The 18,515-nt window shown below is 35.9% G+C and overlaps 1 protein-coding gene across 2 annotated transcripts; it reads left to right on the top strand.

The window, feature by feature from the left end:
• The first annotated feature begins 3,617 nt into the window (after window positions 1–3,617).
• Window positions 3,618–18,350, top strand: LOC140789700 (starch synthase 3, chloroplastic/amyloplastic-like). Of its 2 annotated transcripts, XM_073139494.1 has the most exons (16): window positions 3,618–3,898; window positions 4,578–4,641; window positions 4,715–5,794; window positions 7,712–7,923; window positions 8,053–8,323; window positions 8,598–8,773; window positions 10,026–10,133; window positions 11,591–11,700; window positions 13,681–13,783; window positions 14,082–14,252; window positions 14,524–14,652; window positions 15,394–15,576; window positions 15,702–15,833; window positions 15,934–16,045; window positions 17,100–17,223; window positions 17,689–18,350. In XM_073139494.1, exons 1-16 carry the CDS (start codon window positions 3,797–3,799, stop codon window positions 17,837–17,839), a joined length of 3,228 nt encoding a protein of 1,075 aa, XP_072995595.1. In that variant the 5' UTR covers window positions 3,618–3,796; the 3' UTR covers window positions 17,840–18,350. The 2 variants fall into 2 exon arrangements, with proteins under 2 accessions (XP_072995595.1, XP_072995596.1); XM_073139495.1 differs by lacking the exon at window positions 17,100–17,223.
• The last annotated feature ends 165 nt before the right edge of the window (window positions 18,351–18,515 follow it).

The following is an 18,515-nucleotide window of genomic DNA, read 5'->3' as shown; positions in this document are numbered from 1 at the left end:
ATAATTCAATGAGTTTATAGACAGTATATCTAATGTGGATATTAGCAAAAATAAAAGTATTAATATAAGAGAAGAGATTAATTATAATGTGTTGTTAGTTATAACTTATTGCAAGTTCTCCGGTGTTTTTGAGAAGTGCTGATTTATCTAGTATAGCTTATCCTTTTATCTAGCCTTTGGATGGATAGCTATCCAATAAGGTTAATCTTCTATCTAGCACATGGATAGCTATCCGGTAAGGCTTATCCTATATGTAAGCCATGAATAGATTATGAGCTCATTAATTGTAGAAAAAAAAAATGTTGCACAATTGGTGCATCCGGCTCTGCAGTGCATCCCTCGCATCTCACTAAACTGTTCCCCCCTCTTTTCTTTTCTTTTTTTCCCTCCTCTCCCCTCCCGCCTTAGTCTTTTCCCGCCCACCTCCTTAATTTCCCCCCAAAATCCCCTCCTTAATTTACCCCCAAATCCTCCTCAATTCCACATCTCCCTCTCGCTCTCCCTCTCGGCCTCGCCCCCTCCGCCATGAACAGAAGGCTGCGAAACCCTAACTCCACACCCTCCTCGCGGATCGAGGCACGTCTCCACCGATTCCTGAGACCCGGAGCTCTAGCCCGGATTCGCGACTGTAAGATAAGCTCCAAGTCCCCCAAATCGACCAAATCCATTCCTCTCCTCCGCCTTTCGCCGCCTTCCTCGCCTTCTCCGATCGGACCAACCACTGCACCGCAGATCGATGCCGATGGCTTCCCTTGCTTTGTTCCCAGGATCTATGGGCCGAGGTATCCACGGAGGAAGAAACTTGCGGCTCCTAAATATGTCTTTTTTGCGCCTTCGAGCTCGGAGATCTCGGAATCGTTCTCGGATGCGTGGATTTGAGAAGGGTCTTGTTTTTGTGCAGATCTTTACTTTCCTTTGTTGCTTGATTCTGAGATTTGATGGGCTGGATGGATAGGAAGAAATAATTCTGCCTCTTAAATTCTTGTATGATGACTTTAGAGTTTTAGGGTTCTTTTTTGTTTACTTTTTCGTACTCATATAATGCGGAGATGGTCAAACTGTGATCTTTACGGGGATCTTAATGGAAGATCTAACTGTCATTGCTTAAAGGTTCATGAAAAAAGAGAGCTTTAACTAATGAGTTTGAAGAAATGCTGATGATGCCTAAAAAGAGTGTTCTAAGGTGTTGCATTCTTCGTTCTGTTCAGATTTCTTTTGCACAATGGTGTCTCAGTTTTCACCCTAACAAGCTGTCGCATCTTTGATGGATATTATTGAGTAATCAAAGCTTGGTTTACATTCAGGCAAGGAAAATTTAATCAATTAATTAGGTTATCTTCTGCTGCGAATGTCCTTTAAACCATGAGATGGTCACACGCTATCCGTTTCTTATATTTTCTGGACATATAGCCTGAAGTTTGCTTAATGTTATTGCTGTCTTATATGAATATTGGATAATACAGCTGATTGGTTCTACAATTCCAGGATATCTAATGCAAATTTTTGCTGTCACACTAACATTGGTTCCTTAAATATTTCGTCAAGTTCATTGCTTTTAAGTTCTTGAAATTGATGTACATTTGTATTTTTGTAGGCTTGTAGCATGATACCGTTTACTAGTTATGCTCGTATGACTGAATAGGCCAATGCTGTCTAACTGTTTATGGCTTCCATGTCTCTTCGGGCTAATTACATGCTACTTGTTCTTATGCTCAATAATACTTTAGCTCCAAATTGGAGGTGACCATAGGCTTGGTTGTACCATTTTTTTAAAAATCTTTTCCTGTAGTTCATTTCTTTGCCTTTTCTGGTGTTGTTCAGGTGTTTGTAATGTACTATATAAGATCTAAGTACTTTATATCAGTTTGAATATGTGCAGGATATTTGCCTGTATACAGTGGAATTGTTTCCTTTGGATAGTAACAATGCCCTTTCCTAGTTCCTACAAAACAAATGCTGCTGTGCTTGTTGCTGAATTTCCAATTGGTGTTTCATTAAATTTAATATTACTATTGCCATAACCAAGCAAGCTTCTTTCACCGGTAAATCATAGCCAAAGTGCTGAGTGCCTTCAAGCTCTTATATTGCATCGGTTCTATAGCTTATATATTTAAACAGATGCAAGAATTTTTTTTAACAAACACAAATAGAAGAGATTTAACAACTTGTCTTTTTCTTAATCAGTCACTAATTTAGTCTATTGGTTGTGCTTGATGGTGGTAAATGAGATAGTATTTTGCACATGACATTACAGCTGAACAAGCTAGTACGTTATACCCTGACCATACATTTACAGTTTTTTACTTGATTGATGTGGATTTGTGTTACAATCACTGTTGCTTGTTGATTAGGATTGTGGATTATACTTAAAGTGTGATCTTTCATATTTGACTTGTGCAAATGCATCATTGTGCACCAGAAAGTGGCTTAAATGTCCCACCAACCTATAGTGCTGATTTCCTTAATAAATTTGAAGCATGTATAAATAGCACTACCTTGATAATGTAGGATGTTCTGCCTAAATGGTTCTGCTACCTTATCTAATAAGTTCAGCTACATGCTTATTAGATCATAAAATTTCTGCATGAGATTTTGCTGGATAAGCTTATGAACCACTAAGATTTATTTAGTCTACATCTGTTTGGCTTTACTATTTCCTGTCATGTTCATTTGAAAAGTCATAGGAAGTTTTCTTTGCACACTAGTCTTTCATGCAAAATGGTACCAGCAATCACTAGAGGTTGCATATTTGCCTACAGAATATCTCTTGGCTGAGAAATATCCTACTATTGTTGATACACCTAGCATGCTCTTCTATTATTGCTTCTCTGCAAATTTTTAATTTTACAAGAACAGCAATTTCTTTCTCTCAATTAAACATAGTGAGTACATGGTCTGATATGGTTCATATGCAGCTCATTTTGCTCTTCCTATCTGCGGCGGCATGTTTTGCTTGTCAGATTTTGCTCCAAATATACTAATTGAGTGCATTTTATGTTTAGTTGTGATTTTATATTTTTACTCCAGAAAGTTGCAGTGGGTTGGTTGGATTATTCATGATTGTCTCTACAATTGATAGGTTGTGCAGTCATGCAAACTTAGTAACAATATTTTCTTGTGCAAGTGAAGCATCCAATCAAACTGCTGAATGGCACAAGGAGTCGCAGATCAGTTGATGAAATTTATAGTAGGTCCAATCTTTTGGATCGAAAACATTGCAGGAATCCTCAGCATATGTAGAATTTAAGTATATAAGCCTCGCGAGATTCTGATGGTTGTTTGTACCAATTGGAATATATGATAAGCTTCATCTACCCATTTGTACGGTTGAGAAAGATCCGGAGATGTAGTCCATCCACGTGTAGTTATCTAAACGTGATTGATTTTCCATTTCTTTTTTTTTTTGCATACATCACTTGCACTTTAATTATTGCAAAAAGAAAACCTCGTCTTTTTAAAGATATTTGCACATTGATATCACCCTTTTCAGGTTTATTTGCAAAAACAAAAACTAACTCATTGTTTATAACTGTTTTAATTTTCTGACTGAACTACCCTCATGTAGCTTTTTCTCTTGGGAGAGCGGAGTTAAGTAGAATGAAGAGGAGGATTTCCCCGTTTCCCGTTCGAAAGGTCGTAGTGATATGCACAAAAGACCCTACATTATTTTTTATTTGTTTTCCCTACCTTTACGTAGTTCCATGTTTACTGTGAGAGTAGGTTCTGGAGTGAACTAGAAGCTTCGGAGAGGGAGAGGGAGAGAGAGAGAGAGAGAGAGAGCGAGCGAGCAGCACTAATGGAGATAGCTCTACATCCATGGAGGCCTTCGTTTTGCGAGGGCCCACCTCCAGGACGAACCCGCTATAGGATTAGGTCGATCATTGGTCCCTTCGGCCAAGTGAGTACCTTTTACTTCAGTTTTTATTTTCCTTTTTTTGGCTCTTAAGCTTCATCTTTGCGGTTTGGGTTCTCTTTTTCTTGGTCTGTCTGATTTGCTTGCTGGCTTAGATTGGTTTCATCCATGAAAGCTTCTACCTTTGGATTTCCATTCTTTTCTGGGCTTTGGAATCGCGTATTTTGACAAGGGCAATCAACTACGAATTAGTCACAATTTTGGAGTTTGGCTTGATTAGATTGATGGAAACTGTCGTCTGTAGACTGTAGTAGTAGATTTAATTCCCTTTTCTTTATGCTCGCTGCCTTGCATTTTGGTAATGCTTGGTTTCTTAAAAATTGTTATTGGAGGTCTAGGCGTTTAGTTGGTGCATTCTTCTTGCTGGATTCATTGTTTATTGTGGTGGAAGCTGATGACAACCTGTTAGTCTACCTATAAGGTTGTTTAATTCAGTGGGGAAATGGATTAAGTATGATGGGCGGTAATCTGTGTGTTCCCTCACCTTTTTGTTTTTCAGAAGTGTATCATCTAGTGGTGTATACTGGTCATCTTAAATGGCCAAATAGGAGATTTGATGCTAATCGTACTAATTATACTAATGCAGAATCACCTAGATCTTATCTTGTTGTTAAGCGTCATTTTTCCTAATAAATTCTTTGTTTAAACTTCTCTATTCCTTCAGTTTATGATACATCACAAGGGGTTCACAAGAAACAGACTCGCGCATTGTATGATAGCAGGTTCAGGTAAGTATATGCCTTTTGAAGTTAATCTCTTGTCCTGCTTTTTCCCCTAACTTCTCTATTTTTTTTTCTGCAGGCTATTCTAGTATGTGCCCAAGGAGAATCTTTCTTACCAAGACTAAAGACTCTACTCCCAAAGGATATGCATGGAGACCACAGGAGGGAATATTTACCCAAAGGAAATATCAGAGTGATCCTAAAGAAAGAGGAGCTGGAAGTTCTGACATTAGTTGTGCATTTTCGAGTGCTGAATTTGCTAATGAAATTAGAGTTGGTGAAGTACAAGAAACTGCGTTTGATCCAGAGTCAAGATCCTCAAGCAATGCAGCTTTAAGACAAGTAGATAAATTAGAGCATGTTGAAGGACAAAGTTATGAAGTTGAGTTTGATCTGAGGCTGTTAGAGGAGCTTGCTAAAGAAAACTTTACAAGAGGCAACAAAGTATTTGTCATCCCAAAATTAGCAAAGTCTGATCATGTTATTGAAGTTTTCTTGAACCGTAGCTTTTCTGCATTGAGAGATGAACCTGAAATTCTGATTAAGGGCGCATTCAATGGTTGGAGGTGGAACCTCTTTGTGGAAAAGTTGCAGAAAACAGGTCTTCCAGGGGATTGGTGGTCTTGCCAACTTTATGTACCAAAGGAGGCATACAGGATAGATTTTGTGTTTTTTAATGGTGGTGATGTTTATGAGAATAATGATTCAAGAGATTTTTTTGTACCTGTGGAAGGTACAATGGATGAAGGTTCATTTGAAGATTTCTTTCTTGAAGAGACAAGAAAGGAACGTGAAAAACTTGCTGCAGAACAAGCTGAAAGGGAAAGGCTGGCTGAAGAGCAGCGGCGAAAAGAAGAGGAGAAGGCTGCAAATGAAGCTGACAGAGCACAAGCAAAGGTTGATGCTGAGAAAAAGCGAGAAGCTCTGCACTGTGTTATGCAGTTTGCCAGGACATCTCTTGGAAATGTGTGGTACATAGAACCTAATATATTCGAAGGCGGGGACAATATAAGAGTACACTACAACCGAAGCTCTCGTCCGCTGGAACATGCCACAGAAATCTGGATTCATGGGGGACATAACAGCTGGAGTGATGGCTTGTCTGTTGTTGAAAGACTTTTTCCTTCAAAGGACAATGATGATTGGTGGTATGCAGACGGTACATATTTAAGCTTTGTGTGAAATAAGATTTGTGTCTTTAAGTGTAAGATAACTATTTCAACATAAATACAACAGCCATTTCAAGCTGACTGATAGTATATTATTTATCCTACTTTTTTTAGTACAATCTTGCACTTAAGCTTGTTCCACATTGTGGACTTATGGTCATTTATACAAGAGTTTCCTTACTTTGTAGGTGCTATGGATACTTCAACAATGATTGTGCCGAAGGCACATGCCAACATGCATGCCCTCGACACGCCTTTAACATATTTTTAATAAAAAATTTAGGATATTTAAAGATGTTTTTAAGTTTTCGGCACGTCAATTTTTGTTTGAATATATGTATTGAAATCTAGATTAAAGTCTTTATGTTTAGAATATTTTTGTAAATGATCTATTTTTATTAAAGATATAACAATAGTTAAATATATAAATATTATTCAATGCATAATATTATTCAATATATTTATTAAAACTAATATTAATGATTGAATACTCCATAATTAATTGAACACATAATATTATTTGATAATAGTTTAATAGTTAAAATTAATATTTAGTTGAATGTAGAACAACGAGTAGGGTGAAAAACTTCATTTGTCGGCACAAGAATAACACGAGAATGTTGTATTAAATATTGTCTATAATTTTTAAAACTCATTCATTGATAGTATTGTTCGTTGTAATGTCTCACATAGTCTTTATATAAGTATGAATTTTATAATTTTTTTATGATATAGATATAGATATTGAACATGTATAAAAATGATCAACGCAGACACATTATAAGCATATACAAATTATAGATATGGAGTATAATAAATGTGTTGTGGCTTTGATGGATATAATTGATATGATGGATGGTAATGATGATGATAAACTCGTATCTTATGAGCACAGTTCATGATATCTAAAGTTGATTAATAATGATTGATAAAAATAAAAAAAGTTAAAAATGTTGGGTTTCACATGATATATCATGTTTGTTAAGAAATGACAATTTGATTGATAGAAATAGAAAAAAAATTAAAAATATGGGCTTTACATGATAAAAAAAAGCCTAAAAGAATATTTTAGATTTACTACTCTAATTGATCCATTTCAGATCAATATAATCCGTTTTGAATATCACACAATCTGTACTGGAGCGGCACGGTCGGCATGCACTTGTGCAGGTTGGCATGGATTAGCACAGCTCGGCACGGGGGTGTACCACTGGCACACCCTGTGCAATGTGCCATGCAACCATTGGCGCGCCATCATTGGTATACTTATTACTAGGAACTAAGACAAGGTGAGAGACACTTGCTTTTCTTCATAGGAAATGAATTCAGTAGTCTGTATAGTCTAGCAGAGAAAAGCAAAACTATCTCACTATAAGAAGAGATATGTGAACTTCTGAAGGTACAACTTGATGAAGTCCACCAAAAATTGCATCTCATATTAAATTCTTATAGTACCTAATGTGGTCTATAAGTGCTTGAGGGATAATAGGTTATGGAGATGACATAAAGATGCTAGATGAATCAAGCAATACTTTTCGATTCGAGAAAAGCAGAGCCATGAAACATTCTACTAATCTTCTTGATAAAATGCATGGCACACTAAGTGTATACTTGGGAAAATAACTGTGGAATGTCAAGCTAACATGTAGCTAACTTGCTTGGTTTAATGATGCCATGTATGTAGTGTTTGAAACTTTCATTAACTTATTTCAAGTTTTCTTATTATATGTCTTTAATAGATATCCACTTGGCTTGAAAGAAAGGCAGTCTAACGCTCTAACTCTATTTGTTGAAAAATAGTGAACTGTATTTATTCTATGTTGTGCTCTTCTTTTTGTTTTAGTAGCTTTCTGAACCATTCTTTTGTGCAAAGTTAGTATTTTAATTAATGTCTACCTCCTATGCAGTTGTTGTGCCCAGCTGGGCGATTGTTCTGGACTGGGTTTTTGCTGATGGACCACCGCAGAAGGCAAAACTGTATGATAACAATTGCTTCCAGGATTTCCATGCCATCGTTTCCAATTGTATGTCTGAAGAACTGTTCTGGGTTGAAGAAGAAAACAGAATTTATAGAAAGCTTCAGGAGGAGAGAAAATTGAAGGAGGCTGTGCACAGAAAGGTCAGTCTAAAGAGTATATATATTCAGAAGTGATACTCTGTCTGAAATAAAAATCCAGTGCTTTTGGTTTCATTTTCACTACAAACAAAAGGAACTTTCAAGTCATATTAATCTTTTTGGTTTCCACAGGCTGAGAAAGTTGCAAGGATGAAAGCTGAGACAAAGGAAAGAACAATGAGAATGTTTTTGTTATCCCAGAAACATGTAGTGTATACCAAACCACTTGAAGTACGAGCTGGAAGCACCGTTGCAGTTTTATATAACCCCTCCAACACAGTTTTAAGTGGGAAGCCTGAAGTTTGGTTTAGATGTTCATTCAACCGCTGGACTCACCACAATGGCTCCTTACAACCCCAGAAGATGGGGAATGCTGGGAATGGTTCACATCTAAGTGCAACAGGTGAAAGTTATATGAATACTGACACTTCTTGAGTTTTTCTGTATTATCTATTTGGATGCAACTTTAACAATTTTATCTTTTTTTAGTTCTTAAAGAATGTCATATTAGATAATCTTTCATCACTTTATCTATTTGGGTGCTCCTCATATTCCACCCATCACATTGTAGTCCAATTCCTTCCCTCTTTTATGTCTATAAATACTCAACTAGCATTCACATCTTAGAAATATTATGGTCTTAAGCTGAAGACATGAAGTGGCATTTCCTTCTCCAGTTAAGGTGCCAATGGATGCCTATATGATGGACTTCGTTTTCTCTGAAAGAGAAGATGGTGGAATTTATGACAACAGAAATGGCATGGACTACCATATTCCTGTTTTTGGGGGAATCCTGAAGGAACCCCCCATGCACATTGTTCATATTGCTGTTGAAATGGCACCTATTGCAAAGGTAATCAGAAGAAGTTTAATATCTTTCTGCTTTTAAGGTTTAACTTTCATCCACAAACAAATATTGAACGCCATAATTTAATCTAACATTCTTCAATGAAACAGTGACTACCGATTTGAAAAATCTTCCGATCTATGATTGAGATTATCTAGCACTACCTGGTTGGATGATATACAAATTGGATTTCAGAATGCTAAAGTGTGTGAATTGAATCCGATTTAACTGATTATTTTCATCTGATAGAAAAGAACATAATCTGGTCTGTTCTAATGATAAACAGGGCTCACTGGTTTTTGTAATTTAAAGTTTCCATGGAAACAAATAACTGATACCAATCTCTAGGGTCTTACTTTGTTTCATATCAACCCCTATAATAACTATAGAATTAAATCCCTGTGACTTGATAGGTAATGCAATCTTAAGGTCTTCTATTTTTGTAGTATTCATGAGAATCTGTCACAAAATTACATAACGATGAATAGAAGAAATATCTGCTAAATGAGTGAAATCAGCTATCATGTGCAGCAGCGAGTATATGTAATGAATGTGTGCTGTTTGAATTTTACGTTGCACAAGTTGTTTCATTGCCTTTTCCCTCATTTCTTTTATGAAATACTACTGTCCCAATTCAGGACCTAAAGCACTTACATTGGTTATGTCTACGGTTGTTTGGTTTTTTAGAAAGTGTCATATTTTGATGTCCATGCCTTCTGTTAAGCAAAAGCATTGCTGCTAAAGATATTAATTAGATAGACTACAACATATCTTGTGTATGCAAAAGAGCTTTTTTTTACTTCGAGGCACTAGCCAAGAAGCCTAATGTTCCATCTAGGCCTTTAATAAGGGTATGCCACCTAAGACTACCTTGGTAATTGGTCAACATTTATTAACATATATGCGACGCATACAAAGGAGATGAAAAGGGAAGAAGATGCCTAGGTTCTGTATGCTACCTTCTATGTTTATGTTAGTGGCCTAGTTTGCTGCATTATTTATTTATGTGCATTTTAAAATCTCATTATTGTACAATTAGGTCCTATAAATGTTTCTAACAGTTTATATTTTCTAATATTTTGTTTAACCATGTGTCAGACCTTGATTGTTCAATAGGTGCTTAGTTTGCTTCTTTTGGATATTGTACTACTCTTTCATCAGATATCTTTTATACATCAAATACCAGCCTTATCAGATCAATTTGTTTTTTGTATTTAACTTCGTAATTCTCTACTGTCCATTTCCAAATTATTTGTAGGTTGGAGGCCTTGGTGATGTAGTTACAAGTCTTTCTCGTGCTGTTAAAGATTTAGGCCACAATGTTGACATCATTCTTCCAAAGTATGACTGTTTGAACCTTAGCAATGTGAGTTACAGCACTCTCCTTTGATCTGAAGGTTTTCCCTATTTTACCTTTTGTGTGTTGATAAGCTCTTGCTCCTAAATGAGGGCATATCCAAATATTTATGCACTATGTGTTTTCTGAATCTTTGTTTCTATACTATTAGGTAGAGTAATATATCTATGCAAGCGAAGTTGAGAACTCATACCCCTTAACTGTATAATCTTTTGTTATTGGTTTCTCAAGATCTATTATAGAATACTTGATAAATCTATTTTATGCGAATCGCAGAGCAATAAGGCTCCTAACGTCACTTCAATTTTAACTTAATAGATGCATTTTTCTTTTGAAGAGCATAAGTAGATCTGATTGTAGATGCACTTACTCAAGCTGTGTGCTATGACACTCCATACTATTTTTAATTTACCTTTTGATTTAATTCTCTCTCTCTCTCTCTCTCTCTCTCTCTCTCTCTCTCTCTCTCTCTCTCTCTCTCTCTCTCTCTCTCTCTCTCTCTCTCTCTCTCTCTCTCTCTTCCTCTCCATTGCTGAACGGAGAGGAAGAGAGGAGAGCGAGGTGGAGAGGTCACCGGAGGAAGAGACGGAGTGGGGAGGTCGTTGGGGAGAGAGAGAAAGATATCCAAAAAAATTGAAAAGAGAGAAAAGGTCTTACCAAGATCGTCGGAGTGTGGTGTCGCTGGATCCATTGGAAGAGGAGCTTGCTGGACTTCTATTTTGTTGGGTCATCAGAGGAGGACTTTGCGCGGGTGTTTCGAGAGATGAGATGAGTTCCTCATTGGGTTGTTTTGGTTGATCCAGCCGATACCTCATTGGGATGGGATTAGGATCGCCAAAAATGGTGGGAACCTTGCTTATCAGAATCACTGATGTTAACATATATCTGTACAATTAGGTCATGGTGATAATTTATTGGCTGTTTAGCTATGGTAAAGGTTTAGATTTAGTGAGACTATGAAAAGTCGAAAACTATTCTCATTTGGTCTAATCTTTTCAACCTTCTTTCCTGAAGTTGTTTACTTTGATGAAGGCCTGTCGCCATGTTTAAAGCATGTATATATGAGTATTGACTACTTTGTTTACCATCCATTTTCATATATGATGACCTGTTATTCGTACAGAAATATTTATATACTTCTTGTTCCTTTTAGATCCTTTAGGACTACTATATTTGAATCTGAATGTTAGCTTTTCCAATTATCTAACAACTTTATGCTCTACTTCTCATTATCTTTTGCTTTTTTAAGAATCTTTTTCAATATGGAAGGGCAAGGTTGCACAAACATCTTGCCCTGCCCAGGCCATTTGTAGGAAAACTGGCATCTTGGATGCATTTTTTTTCTTAACCTTTTCTCCTTTGCCCTCCCATATGTATTTATTGTAAATTATTCCTTTCCAAACATTTTTCCTCTTGTTCATGCGTGGGTCATGCTTAATTGCCAGAGTATATTTCATGCAATGTAGGTGGAGGGCTTTCATTTCCGTCAAACTTTTGCTTTGCGTGAAACAGAAGTTAAAGTTTGGTTTGGAAAGGTTGAAGGCCTTTCTGTTTACTTTTTAGAGCCTGAGAATGGGTAAGTGGCAACATTTTGTTTTACTATGCATCAAGCTATGTTCCTTTTATAGTTTCTCTTTCTTAACATTCTTGTAAGAAAGATTAACATAATGGTTTATGTTTTTTCTCTCTATCTTGTATCATTTAGTTTATCTTGAAGGTTTAGCAGATTGCTGATAGAATTAAATCAACTCATTTTAGCTTTAGGCTCTTTTTTATCATGTCTATTTGCAGAAAGAGAGAGGAGAAAGGTTTTAGGTCAATCTTATTCACTGTGAAACAATACATTACATGAATATATACAAGTTTGAATGAATGAAAAAAAAGGAAACAAATAATTTACATCAATCCCTGATTTATTTTATTCCTATTTATTCCTGCATGACGACAGGAATAATATCTCTAAAATTTCGGAATTTCCACACTATTCCAGTTATGTTTAAAAAGGATTTAGAAGCCCGTCAAGTTTCCCTTTCAAAAAAACATTGTTTCTTATTATTGGCTATTTTGTGGAGATCACTCATAGAACTTGAAATCTTAAGGATCTCGTATTTACAATTTTTATAAAAATGGCTATTATAATATTTAGCCCTTATTTTGGAATAAGATTGTATTTTAGAATAAGAAAAAAATTATTCTTGAAATAAATGGGGGCTTAGGTTACAGGAGTGAGGAGTCACATATTTAGTTAGGCCTAATGTGCTTTGAGTCTTCTTCTTTTGTTGAATTCTAGTTTGATATTTTTTCATATATCACTAGGAATTATGCATGAATCCCAAAATTGGTCGATCATGAGTGATCCCGATCTGGACCCGAAACCAATATGGTGACTGGTTTTGGTCTAGGATTGGCCGTATCGGCCAGTTTCAGTCGTATAGGCTGAAAACAATAATATTAGCTTAAATTAATTTTTTTGAGATTCAGGTTGAATCTAAAATGTATCTAATCTAGTAGACATTAGTAATTGATGTCATTAACTGTTTTTTTTATAGTTTTTATCCTCTATTTCTCACACACTATCGTCCCACTCTCACATTTCACTGAGCTTATTCAACGGCTTATCCGATGAGCCCCTTCGGCTAGTCCACATTTTGAAAAACTCGAATGAGTTCTTTTTTTCTTCTTTTATTATTGCTATAATACAACAATTTAAAGAGATCACTCTCTTCATGTTGCCCTACAATAGTAATTTATGAATATAAAAATTTGTCTAATTTAAGTCAAAATTCATTATAGTTTTGAGTTAATTTTTCTTTAGTTTTTAGGCTCCATATGTGACTAATTTTTTTTTTCTTATTTTTTATAATTTTTCAGAATTTTTTTTGCATTTTGAATAATATTTAGTAATTAAAAATAGTCCGACCGATACATATTATTTTTTCTAATGGCCGATCCCGATCCCGATACCGAGTTTTGGAACCTTAAAATTATATACTCAGAGTTGGCTATAATGCTATATTACCATAATACTTTCACAAGGCATAATTTACTTATCTTTTTTCGTGCATGTTGCTTATTTTTGTGCTTTCTTACTCTTTTTCTAGTGTACATATTATCACAAGTGTCATCCTTGGAAAAATCATTGCGTGAAAGTTGTCATTGATTATTCACTATATATGATGTTGATCATTAGCTAATTATGTAGAGCATTAAGTTCCTAAGTCCCTAGACTATCAAATATTTTCTTGATAACTTAGGTTTTCCTCATTTATACACTTGATCGAGTTTTCATCCAATGCTGTCATATATTCACGTATTTTGTTATAGAGCCTTTTGATTTCTCATACAAGAACTTCAGGAATGACATGAGAACATGGATATGCTGGCCAATCCTTTGTGATATCATAGCTGTAAACTAAGTTCACTTTGCAGATGCGTATGCAAGCAGTTGAATACATATTAATTTGAATGCCATGTTCTTGCATAAAATGGAAGTGAGAAATCATTCTCACACACTGGGATCAGTTTGTATAATCCATCCTTCCGATATTTTGTGCAGAATGTTTTGTGTTGGATGCATATATGGAAGGAATGATGAGGATAGATTTCGTTTCTTTTGTCATGCTGCTCTTGAGTTTCTCCTCCAAAGAGGATCTCGTCCTGTAAGTTTCAAGATAAATGCAGGATTCAGGCCATATATTTCTGCTTGTCGCTCATCATTCTCATTGAATTATTTAGGCCATCATATATTTGAGTACCGTATTTATATGTTGTAAGACATACTTTCTACTATCTAGCTACTTGGTCAGCTGTCTCTAGATCTTTTTACCACCTTTGACATGTATGCTGTAGAAAAGGAAAGTAAATAAATTTCAATTCTTTCCTTGAATTTTAATTAGTTCATTTTATTTTTTTATTTTCTATTTTATTTATATAAATGATGGTCCATTCTGTGGACAGGATATTTTACACTGCCATGATTGGTCTAGCGCTCCTGTTGCATGGTTATTTAAGGAGCACTACATGCATTATGGGATGAGCAATGCTCGAGTTATCTTCACTATTCACAACCTTGAGTTTGGGATGCACCATATCAGCAAGGCGATGACGTATGCTGATAAGGCTACAACTGTTAGTAATTTACTTGTTTCTTTTCTAAGGAGGAGCTAATTTCTATTGGTTCTATGTTTCACCTATAATGTATGATACATGTCAAGGATTAATTGTTTCTATCAGTTAATTGTTTGTCTCGTTTGCAGTTTGTATGGCTTTCATGGCCTGACTCATTGTTATTGCAGTATGAACAATTCTGAATAGAACTAAATAAACCACAATTTTTATTGTGTTGTGATTTCATACTTTTGTTTGCTTATTTTCAATGACTACAATATTTTGTCTGCAGGTGTCGCACACATATTCAAAAGAAGTTTCTGGACATTCTGCCATTTCTCCTCACCTTTACAAGTTCCGTGGTATTTTAAATGGAATTGATCCAGATATCTGGAATCCATACGATGATAACTTTATCCCTGTACAAACTCTCTCTCTCTCTCTCTCTCTCTCTCTCTCTCTCTCTCTCTACATAGTTTGCAAAAGTGATCACACTTCTTGGAAACCTTTGCCTAGTCAGTGGAAGACTAGAAACATTATGGACTAGCATTAAGTGTCATTTATATTGCCAAAGACGGGATTAATTTCAAGGTTGTATGCTTTTTGACTTACAACTCTCTTAGAGGTCTCTTAAACAGAAAAAGGTGGCAGTTTAACTGGTGAGAGCAAATAGGATGATTAACATGATCTCATAGATTTTCTAGTAATCATCTAACGGGAGTGTGAATAGAGGAATTAGGGTTGGAGAGGAAAACAAAAATGCACAAGAGGAAGAATTCAAGAACTACTCTGTTGATGGTACTGAATCATTTTCTTTTAGTCCATTTGATTTATTTCTACTTCATCTTGACTGTTCAAAGTTTAGAGGAATTTTATTTAAGGTATATTTTTTTGGTTGCAAGAGCCAAAATTTCAATCATTGAGGTAGATAATTTTATATACTGACTGGCTGTATAAAATTTCATGTAAATGCCTTCTTTCATCCAGATATACTTCAGTCTTGATATTAGCAACATTATCCTAGTGTGCCAAGGTTCAATGCCAGCTGCAAAATCTGTCAATTCATACTTGGCATTCTCAAATTATAGTTGGGAAAGTTTTGTCAAAGACTCAAAAAGTTGTTTATGTTACCTATATAGTTATTTGGTTCATCTCATTTCAGGTCTCTTATACATCAGAGAATGTTGTGGAAGGTAAGAGTGCTGCTAAAGAAGCATTGCGGCAGAGGCTTGGATTGAGGAGGACGAATAATCCTTTAGTAGGAATAGTTACTCGCTTGACAGTTCAGAAGGGAATTGACCTTATCAAGCATGCCATTTTGCGAACTCTTGAATGCAATGGGCAGGTGCGCCCCAAGGCACCCACTTCCCTTCCCCACGAAACCCAAACCATGAGCCACCCTCCATATATTGGGATGTACTTTTTACCTTTTCTTGTTATCTGATCTAATTCTTCAAATTTGGACTTTAGGTTGTTTTGCTGGGCTCAGCTCCAGATCCTCGTATACAAAATGATTTTGTTAATTTGGCAAACCAATTGCATTCTTCACATGGTGACTGCATACGGCTTTGTCTAAAGTATGATGAGCCTCTTTCACATTTGGTGAGATTTCACAACAGACTAACTATACTAGTTAAGATCTAGTTCTTAGATATGTTAATGCTTCGTTATATATTGAACCTCTACGATTACTGTATTCTAGATATATGCTGGCGCAGACTTCATTGTTGTTCCATCTCTCTTCGAACCATGTGGCCTGACGCAGCTTATAGCTATGCGCTACGGTTCCATTCCTATTGTTCGTAAAACTGGAGGTGATAATATTGCTTTTGTTCTGTTTCCTTATTACTGCTATATCTCCTATTTGTTACTGGCATGAAAGAGAGATTGATTTCTGGCATGCATGCTGCTTCCGGAGATATCCATTGGTTTGACGCGTATGCATGCTGGTACTGAATATAAACTTTTTTTTTGTTGACAAAAGGCAATATTGCCATGTTTCATTAAAACAAATAAAAACAGCACACATATTGTATCAACCTGGACTTACCAGTCCAGGGCCAACAACAATAAGCAGCATGTCACCTCACAAACAAAACAAACTTAGCAAAACTACACATCTATCGTGGGGGTAAACTAACAGCTCAACACAAAGTCCACCAGAAAACACAGTATGAACAAAGTAACTAAATATGAACATATATATGGAAATCTAATGTAGTAAACTACGTGTAGATGTGCACACTTCAATTATATTAGGCACATCACACCAATGGTATAATCTTTTGCATTTAGGATGATTAGGAAAAATTATTCCTCTTTCCTGCCTGGACTACATGGTAGAGAGAAAAAAAATTGGATCAGCTAGTTTGGCCTGTAGACTCTGATGGAAACAACAACGCTCAGCTAGTAGAGCTTCAAGGACTAGCTTGTTTTATTCTTGGGTCCAAGATCATTCATTGAGACAATTGCCTACATCTGGCCAAGGTGGCAAATTTTCAGTGCTAACAATATAAGTCAAAGGGACCATAAGTGTTAGCACCACCCTACTGCATACTGTTAGTGAATTTGGACTGTCAATGGCTCTTGGAGAGATCTGTTATAGTATGAAAAGGGATCCCTGGATTTTCAACCTATATTTTGTCATTTGATGCATGTAGTTCTAAAAATTTCTCACTTAGTATTATGGTCTTGTTTGTTGATGCATATGAATCATTTTATCCATGATGATATGCGAAAGTGAAGAATGCAGTGCATCTCATGCAACTGTAATGCAACAAAGAAGTTAGAAACTGAAAATGAATGTGACATTTATATTGTTCATTGGATCAATAGGAATTCATTTTTATCACTATTTGCATTTTGTAGGACTTTATGACACTGTATTTGATGTTGATAACGATAAAGAGAGAGCTCAAGCACAGGGTCTTGAACCAAATGGTTTTAGCTTTGATAGAGCTGATTCTGATGGTGTGGATTATGCTCTCAATAGGCAAGTAGCAAACTTCATCCAGTAAACTCTTTCTCCCCTCTTTCTATATGAAGCATATACCTGTAAAAGTAGGCTTTAAAATGTATGCTCATGCTATACAAATAAAAAAGGAATTTTTCTGGTTACCTCTTTTCCCATAGTACAGAAGACTTTTTCCAATCCTGTATTAGGTCAACCATATATTTCAGTGGCAATCTTTCTTTCCGTTACTCACTATTTGATGATCGAAGGGTTATGTTTTTGGCAATTTTTCTTTTCACAATTTGTCTCTGGTTATTTTTTTATACAAATAACAAAACATGAATTGTGATTGGCATTTTTGTCTCTAATTTGATATAAATAAAAGATAACAGGTTGATACATATTCAGCATCTGATGATGTCTTATTCATTAAGTAGCTTTGTCTATATCCTGCGTGAACTATGCAATCTGAGAGAACAATTTATTGCATAATGGATATTTCAGAGCAATCTCTGCATGGTTTGATGATCCGGACTGGTTTAACTCCTTGTGCAAGCGTGTAATGGAGCAAGATTGGTCTTGGAATCGCCCTGCCTTGGACTATCTAGAGTTATACCATTCAGCACGGCAAGTAGAACTTGTGCAACAAGGATGACTGCTTTGATAAACACCTGCTCTGCTTTCTGCAAATCTCTCTACAGACTTGACATCTTTGTAAACTTATGTGTATAACTTACATTTGGGACCATCTGCTTGTTGTTCTTGTATGTAATTAATTCTGATGTCTGAGTACCAGGTGCTATGGCGCTGAAGCTGGGCACTGTCTCTGAGAAGCTCGGCGATATCAGGTGATCTTGTTATACTTGGTGTATATTAAGCTATTTTGAAAGAAAAAGCATGGTTCCATCAGAGAGTTCAGCAATTCATTTATTTCATAGTCTCTGGTGACTAGTGCAATCTTCAGGGAGATTGCCAACCCTCTTTTTTTCGCTCTAGGTGCAATCTTCAGCAAACTGTTTGCCATCTTCCGTGTATGGATGGAATGAGCGATAATAAGTCTAGAACAGAATGAATAAGGATTCACTTTGTTGTAGTCCTAAGGTGGCCCTTTTTTTTTTCTTTTGCAATTTGCCTTTTTGGCAATTCATGGGATGTTTATTCTCTGAGTTCTGTTGTTTGCTTGAATCATTCAGTGCCTTCACTAATAATCCTAGATGTGTATATGTAATCAAACTTAAGTTACAGATGGATTAATTGTTTGGCAAAATAATATCTATATCCACTTTTTGTTAGATAAAATATGGGTTATATTAATTGTTTAAGATTGTTTA

Source organism: Typha latifolia, chromosome 5 (genome assembly GCF_019914945.1).
Source record: "Typha latifolia isolate L0001 chromosome 5, TyphaL0001v2, whole genome shotgun sequence".
NCBI lineage: Eukaryota > Viridiplantae > Streptophyta > Magnoliopsida > Poales > Typhaceae > Typha > Typha latifolia.
Note: the sequence above shows the minus strand (reverse complement) of the source record. Positions and strands in the feature narration are given on the sequence as shown.

Bases quoted from the DNA above. Each gene is read 5' to 3' on its own strand.
- LOC140789700 (XM_073139494.1), top strand. From the start codon at position 3,797: ATGGAGATAGCTCTACATCCATGGAGGCCTTCGTTTTGCGAGGGCCCA. The intron at 4,642-4,714 runs GTAAGTATATGC...TTTTTTCTGCAG, and splicing joins TTGTATGATAGCAGGTTCAG to GCTATTCTAGTATGTGCCCA. The intron at 14,653-15,393 runs GTACAAACTCTC...ATCTCATTTCAG, and splicing joins ACGATGATAACTTTATCCCT to GTCTCTTATACATCAGAGAA.